Source organism: Mauremys mutica, chromosome 26 (genome assembly GCF_020497125.1).
Source record: "Mauremys mutica isolate MM-2020 ecotype Southern chromosome 26, ASM2049712v1, whole genome shotgun sequence".
In the NCBI taxonomy this organism is placed as follows: Eukaryota; Metazoa; Chordata; order Testudines; family Geoemydidae; genus Mauremys; species Mauremys mutica.
In genome coordinates this window covers 15,559,369-15,574,351 of record NC_059097.1, presented here as the reverse complement: position 1 = coordinate 15,574,351, position 14,983 = coordinate 15,559,369, and the positions used below count along the sequence as shown (strand labels likewise).

The 14,983-nt window shown below is 47.2% G+C and overlaps 1 protein-coding gene across 1 annotated transcript in view; it reads left to right on the top strand.

The window, feature by feature from the left end:
* The window catches only part of LOC123356631, an 871,996-nt gene that overhangs the window by 180,841 nt on the left and 676,172 nt on the right, over positions 1-14,983 (top strand). Inside the window, 1 exon segment of the mRNA XM_044999988.1 lies at positions 1,421-2,282. Coding sequence (XP_044855923.1) covers positions 1,421-2,282 — 862 coding nt within the window.

Genomic DNA, 14,983 nt, shown 5'->3' with positions numbered 1-14,983 from the left:
ATCAGGACAGGATTGTCTTCCTAACAGCCCAATAGCACCTTATTTCAGTGTGACTGGTTTGGGGTGTGAGGACGTGACCCTTCGCTTCCCAGCTTATGGCTGCCCCTGCTGCTTAGCCTAAGAACAAGGCCTCAGACTATCCTAGTGCGAGAAGGCCCATACACAGGCAGACTGTGATTTTGATTCTTTGTTTTTATACCCCTGTAACTAGCTAAGTGAAAAAATACACCTAAGTTCTTAAAGTATCGGCTTTACAAGCAGGCCTGACTATCTCTGTTCTAACTGTGGGTTCTACCCCTTCCCCCATTCTGTGTCTGTCTTGTCTATTTAGATTGTAAATTCTTCAGGGCCTGGGCCATCTACTATTCTCTGTTTGTCCTTGTCCTAGCACAATGGGGACCCACTGTTAGTTGGCCCTGAGGCACCAAGGTAATGAATATGATTTATAATAATACTAACTCTTCTGCCACTTGGAGCCAAGGAAGCTGGCCTTGGGATGTTACTGCTTAAAAATGAGCTGGGATTAAAACCATGGAATATTCTTTGTGACAAGTATCCCACAAATTCCACTGACCTCCCTTGTTTTCTTTGCCTGGAGTAGGGTTTCCAGTTTCCAAACCTGATGTGATCTCGCAGCTGGAATGAGGGGAAGAGCCGTGGGTCCTGGACCTCCAGGCCTCTGAGAAAGAAGTGCTCCCGAGAGCTGCCTGCACAGGTGAGGAATTGGTTAAACAACTCAACAGATGTGTGGGAATGCGGGAAACATTTGGGATGCCCTACAAAGACCCTGTGAGCTCTCCAAGCTCAGGATTGTTCCCTGCAGATGTGGAATCATTATGGCAGATGTCACTCATGGCTTCCCTCCTACCCTGACTGACAACTGGCAGCAGGTCCCTCCCCGGTCTCGCTTTCCCTTGAGTGTTCTGGTGAGATGTGGACCAAAACTGATCCCTTCCTCTCTCCTCTGGGGAAGGGTTTGGGGAAAATCAGCTCCTGAGAGGTTTGATCTCTCCCACACACACATTTTGGTTTATTCATCCCTTTTTCCATTCCTCTCTCTGAGATTTCCTTTCTTTCCGGCACAGGGAGTGACCTATGCCTGGATTCTCTCTGTCTCCCATCAGGTGATGGGATGGTGAGTGAGAATGAGGAGGAGAAACTCCAGCAGGAAGATGCTGAGCAAGTAGAACCACATGGAACATTATCAGGAAGATACAAAGGGAAAGTTTCCAGGAGTTGTGCACTCCCAGAAAAAGCCAAAGCCTGTGAGACTCAGCAGAGGCCAGAGGAAAACTTCAGTAGCCACTCAGGCCTTATAACTCGTGACAGAAGCCGCTTGGAAGGGAGACGCTACACATGCCATGAGTGTGGGAAAAGCTTCAGTGGGACCTCTGCCCTTATCAGACATCACAGAACCCACACTGGAGAGAAGCCCTACACTTGCTCGGAGTGCGGGAAAAGCTTCGGTCAGCACTCAACCCTTATCACGCATCAGAGAATCCACACGGGAGAGACGCTCTACATGTGCTCCGAGTGCGGGAAAAGCTTCAGTGATCATTCAGCCCTTACCACACATGAGAGAGTCCACACAGGAGAGACGCCCTACACGTGCCCTGAGTGCGGGAAAAGCTTCATTGATAGTTCAAGCCTCATCTCACATCAGCGAATCCACACAGGGGAGACGCCCTACATGTGCTCTCAGTGCGGGAAATGCTTTAATCACAGCTCTACCCTAAGCAAACATGGAAGAATCCACACGGGTGAGAAACCTTATGGATGCTTTGAGTGCGGGAAAAGCTTTAGTCAGCGTTCAGACCTTATCTCACATAAGAGAATCCACACAGGAGAGAAGCCCTACACGTGCACTGAGTGCGGGAAAAGCTTTAGTCAGCGTTCAGACCTTATCACGCATCAGAGAACCCACACAGGGGAGAAGCCCTACACGTGTTCTGAGTGCGGGAAATGCTTCAGTCAGCGCTCAACCCTTATCTCACATAAGAGAATCCACACAGGATAGAAGCCCTACACGTGCACTGAGTGCGGGAAAAGCTTCAATCAGCGTTCAGACCTTATCTCACATCAGAGAATCCACACAGGGGAGACGCCCTACACATGTTCTGCGTGCAGGAAACGCTTTAATCACAGCTCTACCCTGAGCGCACATAGGAGAATCCACACGGGTGAGAAACCTTATGGATGCTCTGAGTGCGGGAAAAGCTTTAGTCAGCGTTCAAACCTTATCTCACATCAGAGAGCCCACACAGGAGAGAAGCCCTACACATGCTCTTAGAGCGGGTAAAGCTTCAATTGGAGTTCAAACCTTATCACGCATCAGAGAATCCACACAGGGGAGACGCCCTTCACATGCTCTGAGTGCGGGAAAAGTGTCAAACGGAGCTCTGACCTGATTATACATCAGAGAATCCACACGGGTGAGAAACCTTATGGATGCGCTGAGTGCGGGAAAAGCCTCAAAAATAGCTCACACCTTATTAGACATCGGAAAATCCACACGAGAGACCTGTAACACATGCCTTGATTAGGGCTGGCCAAAGATTTTTATTTTTTTTTAATAATCACATTTGCTAATTCCCACATGGTGCACAGATCACTATCTTCACTGTGGTCTCTCGGCTCCACCAGATGAGTTGCCTGCTTCTGCCTTTTGCAGCTCACTCTTCTTTGGGGTCAGTCCTGTGATCTTTTCTATCAACTCCTTTCCTTTAGAGTCGTAGGAGTGTGTGTCCCTCCAGCCAGGAATGTTCATCAGCTCCAGGTGGGGAGAGAGGTTTGATCCCAACAAGCTACACTGAGGCAAAAACTACTTGTGCCTGACATCCTCTAGGGCTGCGCATGGCGTTGGCTGCTCAAGTGAGTGATCTTGGTGTAAAAAGACAATTATAGTTGTAGAGCAGAGGCAGCCCAGGTGCAGGGGTTGGCATTAGCTTTCCCCGTGACCTGACCCAAACTCCATCACTTTTCCTAGTCTAAACTGTGATTAATGTCCTTAAGTCTTGTCAAGTAGTGTCAGGCTAAGCACCATTAGGCCTCAACCTTCCAGAAGTTGTAAGAAGCGAGTACAGTTGAATCCTGCAAGCATGAGCATAATCTAGCTAGGAAGCTTTATCGACTAAAAAGGAAACTCTGTAAAGATAGATACAGGCTTGTGGTTACTATGCTCTGCAACCAAATACCTCTTTAAGCTGACTCGAGCATTTTTGAGTCCAGCAAATTGACCACAATTAGTCGCATAGAGTAGAGATGAGCTGAGCACAGGTGCACAGTTCAGAAGTTCAAAACAACTGCAAATACCTCACTGAAACATTTGGCCACCTTTATTGGTTGACCTGTTTTAAAACACGGCCAGCAAATACTGTATAAAAAGAGTTTAAAGGTGTGTGTGTGTGCGTACGTACGTACGTACCTAAAAGAGGTCACCCTTTGTCGGGCTCCACATACACCCCCGAACCAAAGGGACCTGCGCTTCACCGACTATCTGTGCCTGGCCAGTGCAGGAAACAGTCAACTGAAGGTAATGTATCTTTGGAGGAATGCAGGGTAAGGTTTCAGAGTGGCAAGGTCTGGTTGTGCTCGAGCTAGTTAATCGTAAGTCTGTATTAATATTATAGTTTAATTATATTGGCAAATTGTTTACGTTGTTTAACTATTGACTAATACTATTTTTAATCCAATATATAACAACTGTATATGTTTTGTGCCTTGCTGAAAGCAGGTACGGCGCAGGTGAAGCTGGTAGTTTATAAATCATCATAGCTTTAAAGTCGCTGTGCCTGTCTTCAGTGTAAGTTACCATCAAGTTTATCATAAAAGTCCATCAAAGTTTATAAGTTGTTAGCTAAGGTTATAGGTAGGTTGAGGTCAGTACCATATAGTGAATCAATGTATTAGTATTGCATAGAGAATTGTATTTGTTGGGGGTGGTTACAGTGCGTGTGAAGTTGCTGGGCAATCGGTAACAGTAGCATTGCACGTGCTTGTAACTATTTTCAGTATTTACCTTTGATATGTGCACTTATCGGAACAGGCAGTTAATGCACAATATTACGTGGACTTGTGCTTGTCTCCAGTCTAACTTGCCATTTGTATTAATCCTCACTCAGTGCTGGTCTTTACTTCTGTTTTTCTTATTCTGTCTGTGTTGTCATTAGAATCCTTTCTGGAGGAATAATTAGTTGTTTGGTTTCTCTTTTGCGGACACTACTCAACCTCATTCCATCTGTGTTGGGTGGTGGGAAGTAGCGATCACTCAGAGCCCCCCTAGGGCTCTGACGTCTGCCTCCTCCTTTCATTGACGTCTGCCTCTCCACGTAAACAAACCCTGAGCATCACGGTTATACTGTTCCCCCATTTCAAAGCCATTGTTAGTCATCGAGTTCCTCTTTGGGAACAAATTGTTTCATTCCCAGTTGCTCTGACATTGCTTCAGGTTGTGCTGCAGAGCAGATATTTTTACTACCATTTTCCTCACTTAAAATGTATTGAACTATAAGGGACCTGCTTAATCTGGGGCTAATATTGCTACCTTCTGTCACTCTCCGCTAGCCCTCTGGCCTGACCCTTCACACGATACAGGCAGAAGAGAGAGAGCCTGGCAAAACAGCTCTCCCTTTTATCATGGCCTTTCTTCCCTCTTGGCTCCCCGCCCCCCTTCAGAGTCAGGTTAGCATTACCTCATCGCCGTCCCAAACTGCCCAAAGGAAAGGGGCGACTCCCCCCAGGGTCTAATGCAGGGATCTCAAACTCAGATCACCACCAGGGCCACATGAGGACTCGTACATTGGCCCAAGGGCTGCATCACCGACACCTTTACATATAAAGATACAAAATCCCCTCTGCCCCGGCCCTGCCTCCACTCCATCCCTTCCAGGAGGCCCTGCCCCACCCCTTTCCTGCCCCCATTCCAACCCCTTCCCCAAATCCCCGCCCCTGCCCCACCGCCTCCCGAGTACACGGCTCCCCACTCCTCCCCCTCCCTCCTGGAAAGCGCTAGGCGCCACCAAACAGCTGTTTACCTCCAGGTGCTTCCCGCCACCAGGCAGAGGAGCGGGGAAGGGGCGCAGCAGTGAGGGGAGCTTGGCGGCAGCAGGAAATGACTCTGGGGGGCAGGGAGCTTGTTGGGCCGCCAGAAATAACTCAGCGGGCCGCATGTTTGAGACCCCTGGTCTAGCAGACTATTCTGTTGCTGCCTAAGCGAGTGTCCGTTGTCCCCTGTGAGGCTGGGCGGGGTTTGTCCCATCCATGCCCTGATGAGGTGTGAACTGCCTCTCTGTTCTTGGAGAGTTTTTGCCTGGGCTTGCTTTAAGCCACGAGGATACATTTTCAGCCTCATAACTCTATATATGAAATTGTAACCTACAACCTTCCTGTAACATTACAGTAACGATTACTGTAACAACCCCGCGCAGTGCATCACGAGCCTTCCGATCACCCCAACATGACAAACTGTGCATTGGATACCACAGTCATTTTATACAGATGGGGTGTAGGGTGTCCCCCCGAGGTACAGAGCGTCACACATCCCCAAAACCATTCCTCTAACCCCCACCCCAACCCTCCTGTGAAAACAGGAGAGCCAGAGAGGTGCTGTCTCTAATTCACCTGAGGAATAAATGCCCTGTTCTCCGAGGAAGCAGACAACATGGCCCATGTTAATTCTGCTGTCCTCAACACAGAAATCTCACAGGCGCCGGACACTTATCATCCTGGTTTTGTGGGCAGAACCAGACATGGAGCACATCAAGGCTTTCAGGATTCATGGCAGGGGATACTTACGATGGGAGGCTACAGGTGCAGAAATTTCTGTGGTTAAGCAGAATGTAATTCAAGAAGGTAACACTGCCAGCACTTTTATTAGTAGGTGGTTACGGGATTCTTGTGCCTTTTGAGCCAAATGCACATCATAACTGATGGTTTTAGTGTCTATTGCCATTGCCATGCTCATTGGAAATGATTTTTCAGTGCAGCTCAGACTGTTAGGGTGTATACGCGCAGCAAGAAGAAATACGATGCTGGGACCCCATATGGAAACAGTAAAGCCCCATGAACTGCTGAATGAATGGGAGAGTCTCTCTTTAACTGCTCGGCAGGAGGGGGAAGCAGCATTCTTCCAGGTGTGGAGGAGATGGAGACCAGTTCCTGCACTGCAGCTGAAGGCACCATCACCTCAGGAAGGGATGGGGGTAAAGTGCCTGTCAGTGAGAAAACCATCCAGGCTGTTAGCTGTGATCCCTTTGCAGCAGAACGGGGGTCATAGACTGCTGAAGAGAGCACAGAGGGGGGCGCCCAGAGAAGGAAACGGGAAGGAATAGTGGAAGTACATGAATGTCTCCTTACTGGTCACGTGGGAAAGGATGCCTGGGCAGAGTGGCTGATTCAGCATCTCTGCACCCAGGCACTCGGCCTGTGACTCGGGTTCAGAGAGGATGGACTGTGAAACTGACCTCCCGAAGGGGAGCAGGCACACAGCTGACTTCTCAGGGATAGAGAAAGGGGTGATGGAGGGTACCCCAATCCAGCTCCCAGTTTTTCAGGACACCTGTCCTGATATGCTCGTGGAAATTAACTGTCTCTTTAAGACAGGATGCAAATTCTACTGAAGAAATACTTGTCTGTAAGAACGCAAATGACCCAATTGGCAGAGGGGAGGAGGGCTGGTGGTTGGTAAGACACAGAAAGCAGCTGAGGGAGATACAAATTTAATGTTTTATCCTTACGAGTGAGTTTGTCTGAAGTGCTGGAGAAATCTGCTCAGGTTACAAAGGTTGGGGCACGTCCACTTCCCTTTGACAAACTGGCGCACTAGGTAATGAACTTACAGCGGCCAGGCTTCTGACCAGTGCAAAATGGGACAGTTCTGGGGGGAACTGGCTGGAACCTATTGATGGTTCCTGAGTGGCAGGGACACAGCTGGGTGTGTCCCCATCTGGCTGGCTGTGTAAGTGCACTGCCTGTCCAAGCCTTGGAGCTTGACATCAGCATCACAGTGTGAGAGGCAGCCCGGCTTGGTGGGTTTGGAGGGCTCAGGTTTCACCACGGGGACCCCCTTAGTGCGCCCCCCACCCAGTGCAATCCACACTAAGGCACTCCTTCCCCCTCTGACCCAGCTCGAGACCTCACTGGGGCTTTCATAAGCAGGAATTTAACAGCTTGTCACCGAATAGTTTACAGACTTCACAGAACGGGAAGTACATATTCAAGCATTTCAGAGGGCAGAGTTTAAGGGATAATTCAGCTATGGAGAAGTTTTCTAGCTGGTGCTTTCCCTGTGTGGATTCCACAGGCAATCAACACTGGTGCACTTGCTGACACAAGCCTGCATCTTGGTCCTTATGGTTGACAATTCCAGCTTACTCCACTCTATGGTGCATCTCCGGAGATCTCTGGGCAAATCAGGGTGAAGTATGCCTGGGATACTGACAACATGACCCAATGCAGTTGGAATGAGGCAAACTTTGGCTTAACATCATTTTGGAAAATTCTTCTCTAATCTAACAGTTTTCTTAAAGTATCCATGAAAACCACATTCAGTGTAGATGTATGAACCCCAAAGATACATGTGAAAAAACACTAAGGCCAGTTTTGAGGACGTCTCCACAGCCTGGCCTAACGGTTCAATAGCTACGCTTTAATATCTGGCCTGACTACTGATAAAAATAACTGGTCGCAGATGTTTTTAACAAAAAGAACAAAACAAAAAAAAACAGTAATGGCCAATGCGTCCATCATCTTTCTTATAAATATATGTGGACATCTCATCATAGGAGTCATGTCTCTCCTTTGCTAACAGAAACTAGGTAAGCCGTACACTCTAACTGGGTAAACAGTTACACAACTCTCCTTGAGTTGTCCTCTGAACAGAAATTGACTTTGGAATTTATTTTGACAAGCTGTTTGAAATGGAAGTAATTAAAGTCTATACTGATCTGTATTCTCATCCACATGATTTCTCTCCCATATTCCATCACTGCAATCTTTGGAGAATGGTTTTATTTCACAATTCCTTACTAATAAGGGGTAAAAGACCTCAAATAAGCTTTTAAGGATTAGCTACTGTTTCCTATATTACTAATTAAAAGAGAAATATAATCAGAAAGATATTGGAAAGATGAAAGTTATCACATAATTAGTCTCTTGTTTGTTAACAAATAATGATCTTCATGTTTAATTTTATTGTCACTGGTAACAATAACATAATCAAAGATTACACAATCTTATAATAACGTTACTTTCCTTCAATTCCATTTAAAACCCATTTCCACCCAGTGAACCCTTCTCTAAGCTTGTGGTTTACACCCATATAGGTGCCTTCCATTTCTGGAAGTTAATCTCTGGCTTTTCTGCCATAAGTGTTGGTCAAAGGGGTCTCACTCTATGTGGGAAGGTTTGCAACATGAGAAAAACCAATTCTATTCTATTTTCACACTTTTAATCTTTCCAAGTAGCTGGAGATGGAGATGTGATGCAAAGACATAAAACACAAGACCAAAACGAAGAGACTAAGCATAAAATCAGGACTCCACATTCATATATCCTGCAGTCTGAACGTGGAGCTTGGCAGACTCATTCCCTAATGGGTTACCATCACTTACACAAAAGGAAAGTCCTTATTGTCCAACAGTGCAGCCAGATTGGGATCCGTGAGGAAGGAATGTCCTGAGAAAAAGAGCTGATGCCTTCACTTTGCCTTGTGAAACTTTGGATTCAAATGGTAAAGGACAGTTATTCTCAATCTAACCAGGGCATCTTTGGGACACTAATCAATGCCTCTGAACTAGGGAGTTGTGTTCTAAACACAGTTTTACTTGGACCGTAGCTCGCCACAGCTTTTCATCTCACGGGGTGTCTGCTGTTTCTACCTGTGTTCTTGGTCTTGATGGGGGCAAATTGACATTTCTCTGGAGAAGAATCCTTTACCAAACCATCCAAAATCTCAAAAGTGCTGGTGAGGAATGGCTTCTCCAAATATGCTGTTTATTTTTTTTAATCTGCTGGAACAGGTCTAAATTAGAAACTAAATATACATATGGATGAGAATCACTATACGGTACAAGACATGGGGGGTTTTATTCAAAAAGTGTAAACTTTCTGCAGCTGTCCCATATTAAACACTCATTTCATTTTATACACATTGGAAGCATCGCAAAGGGTGAGTTCAAAAACAACAAAACACTTCTATTTCCCCCACACCTGCTTTGCCAGAGACAGCACTTCTCTCTGTTAGGATTAGCTAGGAGATATCTTCAGGAGTAACCACCTCTAAGGCCTGGGTAACAACTAGAGTTGCCAACCCTGCCATAGTGGCCAGGGGTCTCCCAGAATTGGCCTTAATCTCCCGGTGGCTATTAAAAGCCACCCAGGAGATTTTAGTAGGCTGCTAAAAGTCCAGTGGGCAGTGCAGCAGAGCTAAGGCGGGCTCCCTGTCTGCCCTGGCTCTACGCAATTCCCGGAAGTGGTGATGTACTCAAAGTACTATACAGGATCTTTTCAGGGGGATTAAGGCAAAACGCCACATTTATTAGTAATACAGGTATCAATTAATACTCTATGGTATGCATATGAGATATCTCACAGTCATGCATTCACACACACACACACACAAACAAACACACTCCATCTTGCTGTTGTTACCAACTAGTTGCTCCCCTTAACTGCACTGGCCAGGTGAGTTAGATGGGGGAGGGGTGGAGCCGGGCTTCTGCCGATCCGGATCGATGCTCCGATGGTGACAAGACAAGACCCGGGGTCCTTCTGCAAGACACCTCACATTTATAGCAGCTTCCCTCTTATGCAAATCTAGACCAGATTCAAAATGTGGGTCTGTGTCCATTGGTCTTTGTGCTGCTTTTCTCTGGGTGTTGTCCCAATGCTGCTCAAAGAGGGTGTTTTCTAAAGAAGGTGCTGGCTTCTAATCCCTGAGGCCGTCAGTGTGTCTGCTCTTCTTTGTTGGGCCCACTTGACAAGTTGTATTGTCCTTGGCTCTGGCTCCCATTCCCTCTGCAACTGTTGTCGCTGTCTGGAGGTGGGTGTCTTCCAAGCCTCACTCATTCACACCTCATTCAGTCAATAGGGCAATTGATTACAGAGTGGGGGGGAAGATCTTATTCTACTTCTAGCCAAAAGGCACATGTTTCTTTTACTTTAACTATACTATCCTTAGGGGCTATAGCATTTGATACAAAGTTTTCTACCAATTTTCTATATAGGGATCTAATACAAAGTTGTATGAAAATAGAGAGGCACAATGCCAAGTCATATGAAATACAAAATAACATCATGCAAGATGCAATGTCATAAAGATACTTAATACAGAAAGATACTTAATACAAAATAACACAATGCAACGTCATAAAGATTTATAGAGATAGTTAATACAGAGATTTCTCTACAGCAACTGGGAAGTCCCTCTGTCTCTTAGGTGCTGGGAGGGCCAGGGGGTCTCTGTGCACTGCTGCCACCCAGAGCGCCCACTCTGCAGCTCCCATTGGCCAGGAACTGTGGCCAATGGGAGCTGCGGGGGCGGTGCCTGCAGGCAGGGGCAGCACGCAGAGCTGCCTGTCACCGTGCCTCAGTCACAACCGAGGATACCAAATCCAGGACATACTGCTCAGGAACAGGGCAGACACACCACAAAACTGGTGGTTATTCTCCCATAAGAAAGATCATTTGAGCCGATACACACTGCGAAGTGACTTTTGTCAGGGAAAATACCCAGTTTTGGTGACAAAATACATCCACCCTCGAGAGATTTGTGTATTTTTTTCCTCTACGTTTTTGTCTACAAACTGCACGTGTAGACACCACATTTCATTTCATCGCTTTAATCGACCTTCAGAAGGTGTCCCACGATGCCCATCCTGACCGCTCTGGTCAGCAGTTTGAACTCCACTGCCCTGCAGCCAGGTAAACAACCATCTGCTCCTCCCTCTTAGAAGCCCCAGGAATTTTTGAACTTCCTTTGCCTGTTTGCTCAGGGTGGAGAAGTCGCATCACATCTTCCCAGGTGACTATGGTGGGTTATCGCAGCAAACGCTCTCCCGCTTGGACCACTGCGGAGCTGCTGGTTCTGCTCAGTATATGGGGAGCGGAGGCTGCGCTTCAGACGTGGGAATTGGGATACCTAGGGGCAGATTGCTCGAGGCTTGTGCGAAAAGGGCTGTGATCGGGACACGCTGCAGTGCAGAGCGAAGATAAAGGAGCAGAGGCAGGCGTACCATAAAATGAGGGAGGCAAACCATTGCTCAGGTGCTGCACCTAAGACCTGCCTGTTCTATAAGGAGCTGGATGCTATCTTCAGTGGCGAACCCACCTCCATCGCGAAGAGGCCTGTGGATACTTCAGAGGGCACAGAGGTGGCAGAAAGAGGACCTAACCTGGAGGATGAAGTTTTGGATGAAGAGGGGGAGTTAGATGAGGGTGTGCAGCTCCTGGTGGAGTCGCCTGGTGGGGCAGACAGCCAGGAACTGTTCTCCACTCCAGAGGTGTCTAGCCAGTCTCAGCGGTTGCTCTCCGGGGAGCAAGAAGCAGGAGATAAGATCCCTGGTAAGTGGCTGTGGCCTGTGTAGTGCGGAGGTGGGTTCTGGTTACAGAAATGTGGGAAGCTGGCTGTGTGTCCGTGACCTGGACATTTTCCTGTGTAGCTAATTGGTACGGTGGAACAGGGTGTTGATGCACGCCGAGATCTCACAGGAATCCTCCAGAGAGAGCTCCAGGAGAGTTTCCTGGAGGTAATCGGCAATCCTCTGCCGAAGGGTTCCATGGCAGAGCTGCTTTGTTCCTTCCCTCATTGTAGGAAACTTTCCTGTCTCTCATGCACTTTTCATAGATTCAGAGATTCTCTAGGACTGGCAGGGACCTCGAGAGGTCATCGAGTCCAGTCCCCTGCCCTCATGGCAGGACCAAATACTGTCTAGACCATCCCTGATAGACATTTATCTAACCTACTCTTAAATATCTCCAGAGATGGAGATTCCACAACCTCCCTAGGCAATTTATTCCAGTGTTTAACCACCCTGACAGTTGGGAACTTTTTCCTAATGTCCAACCTAAACCTCCCTTGCTGCAGTTTAAGCCCATTGCTTCTTGTTCTATCCTCAGAGGCTAAGGTGAACACGTTTTCTCCCACCTCCTTATGACACCCTCTTAGATACCTGAAAACTGCTATCACGTCCCCTCTCAGTCTTCTCTTTCCAAACTAAACAAACCCAGTTCTTCCAGCCTTCCTTCACAAGTCATGTTCTCAAGACCTTTAATCATTCTTGTTGCTCTTCTCTGGACCCTCTCCAATTTCTCCACATCTTTCTTGAAATGTGGTGCCTAGAACTGGACACAATACTCCAGCTGAGGCCTGACCAGCGCAGAGTAGAGCGGAAGAATGACTTCTCGTGTCTTGCTCACAACACACCTGTGAATGCATCCCAGAATCATGTTTGCTGTTTTTGCAACAGCATCACACTGTTGACTCATACTTAGCTTGTGGTCCACTATAACCCCTAGATCCCTTTCTGCCGTGCTCCTTCCTAGACAGTCTCTTCCCATTCTGCATGTGTGAAACTGATTGTTCCTTCCTAAGTGGAGCACTTTGTATTTGTCTTTATTAAACTTCATCCTGTTTACCTCAGACCATTTCTCTAATTTATCCAGATCGTTTTGAATTATGACCCTATCCTCCAAACCAGTTGCAATCCCTCCCAGTTTGGTATCATCTGCAGACTTAATAAGTGTACTTTCTATGCCAATACTGAAGTCGTTGATGAAGATATTGAACAGAGCCGGTCCCAAAACAGACCCCTGCGGAACCCCACTTGTTCTACCTTTCCAGCAGGATTGGGAACCATTAATAACTACTCTCTGAGTATGGTTATCCAGCCAGTTATGCACCCACCTTATAGTAGCCCCATCTAAGTTGTATTTGCCTAGTTTATCGATAAGAATATCATGCGAGACCGTATCAAATGCCTTACTAAAGTCTAGATATACCACATCCACCGCTTCTCCCTTATCCACAAGACTCGATATCCTATCAAAGAAAGCTATCGGATTTGTTTGACATGATTTGTTCTTTGAGTCCCTTCAGTATTAATAGGTCAATACCATCTAGTCCTGGTGACTTATTAATGTTTAAATTAACAATTTGTTCCAAAACCACCTCTACCAGCACCTCACTCTGGGAGTTTTCCTGAGATTTGCCAGCTACAAAGAATGGCTCAGGTGTAGGAAAGTCCCTCACTTCCTCTGCAGTGAATATTGATGCAAATGATTCATTCAGCTACCCTGTGTCACAGAGCCCCCGGGCGATGCTCTGGAACTGCTCCCCACCAAGCCAGGCAGGACTTTGGGGAGCCTCCTCTCCCTTGGAGCAGCCTCTCTGCAGGGCAAGAAGCTCACACGGCTTCACCTCCTGGGTCTCTCCTTGGGGCATTCAGCATCCTCTGCTCCTCCGTGCGCTTCCCACAGCGAGTCCACCCAGGAGGGGTCCTGGGGAAGCCACAGGGTCCTGCACCCCCACTTCGCAGTCAGATGTGACTCTCAGCCAGCCAGTAACACAGAGGTTTATTCGATGACAGGAACACGGGCTAAAACAGGTCTTGCCGGTACAGACAACAGAACCCCCTTTAGTTAGGTCCATCTGGGGCCCCAGGGAGGCCACAGCCCCGTTGAGAGGGCCGAGCACTCCCCTCCATTTTCCAGCCAGCTTCCAAAAAACTGCCAAACCCCCTCCTGCCCCTCCTCTCTGGGCTGTGTCTCTTTCCCGGGCCAGGAGGTCACCTGATCTCTTTGTTCTCCCCCACCTCAAGCATCCCCCCTTGATTTGCCGAGTTTATGCTCCTTTCTATTTTCCTAAGTAGCTTTTGACTTCCAATTTTTTAAGGATGCCTTTTTTTGCCTTTAACTGCCTTAGCCGTGGTGGTATTTTTTAATCCTCTTACTGGTTTTGCCCCCTTTTGGGATACACATTCATTTTGAGCCTCTATGATGAAGGGTTTTTTTTAAAGTTTCCATGCAGCTTGCAGGTCTTTCACTTTTGTGAGTGTTTCTTTTAATGCCCATGTAACCCGCTCTCTCAATTTGGTGTAGTTTCCCTTTCTGAAGTTAAATGCTACCAAAGTGGGCTTCTTTGGTATCTGCCCCCTCACGAGGACGTTACATTTAATTACATTATGGTCTCTATTACCGAGTGGTTCAGCCGCATTCCCCTCTTGCACCTGATCCCGTGTGCCATTTCCGACTAAATCGAGACTTGCCTCTCCCCTTATAGGTTCCAGGACTAGCTTATCCAGCCATTAATGGTTCCTAAAAACCACGGTTCTCTCTGCATCCCGTCCTGAGGGCACATGTACCCAGTAAATATGGGGATAGCTGAAATCCCCAATTATCATTGAATTCTCTATTTTTATAGCCTCTCTAATCTCCCTGAACATTTCATAATCACCATCCCCATCCTAGTCGGATGGTCAATAGCATATTCCTACTGCTACACTCTTATTATTCAAGCGTGAAATTTCTATCAGTAGAGATTCTATGGCAAGTTTGATTCATTCCATTGTATTTATTTTATTTGACTCTGTGCTTTCTTTCACATGTAGTGCCAACTACCCATTGCTGGCCTGAGACCTGGTCAAACCCCTGCACCCATATTAAACCAGCCTTGGGTGAAACTCAGGGCATTCACCACTAAAATGGGGGGAAAAAAGGAATGTTCTGGTGCTGATAAAGCCCCCCCACCTCTGGAATGTCCCTAACGAGAGTTATAACCACCCGGGTGGTGAAGGGGAGACACCCCGGCGCTGGGAAATTTGGGCGGCTACAGAAAGAGACTCGACAAATGGTAAGAGAAGCTCTGACCGTCGTTTTTATGCTGACCATCTGCACAAATAGAGAAGGTCACAGCTAAGTTACAGTTCGGGCATGAAAGATACAATGTGAAAAAACGTGGCTGGGAAGGAGGACAGTGTAGGATAACGTG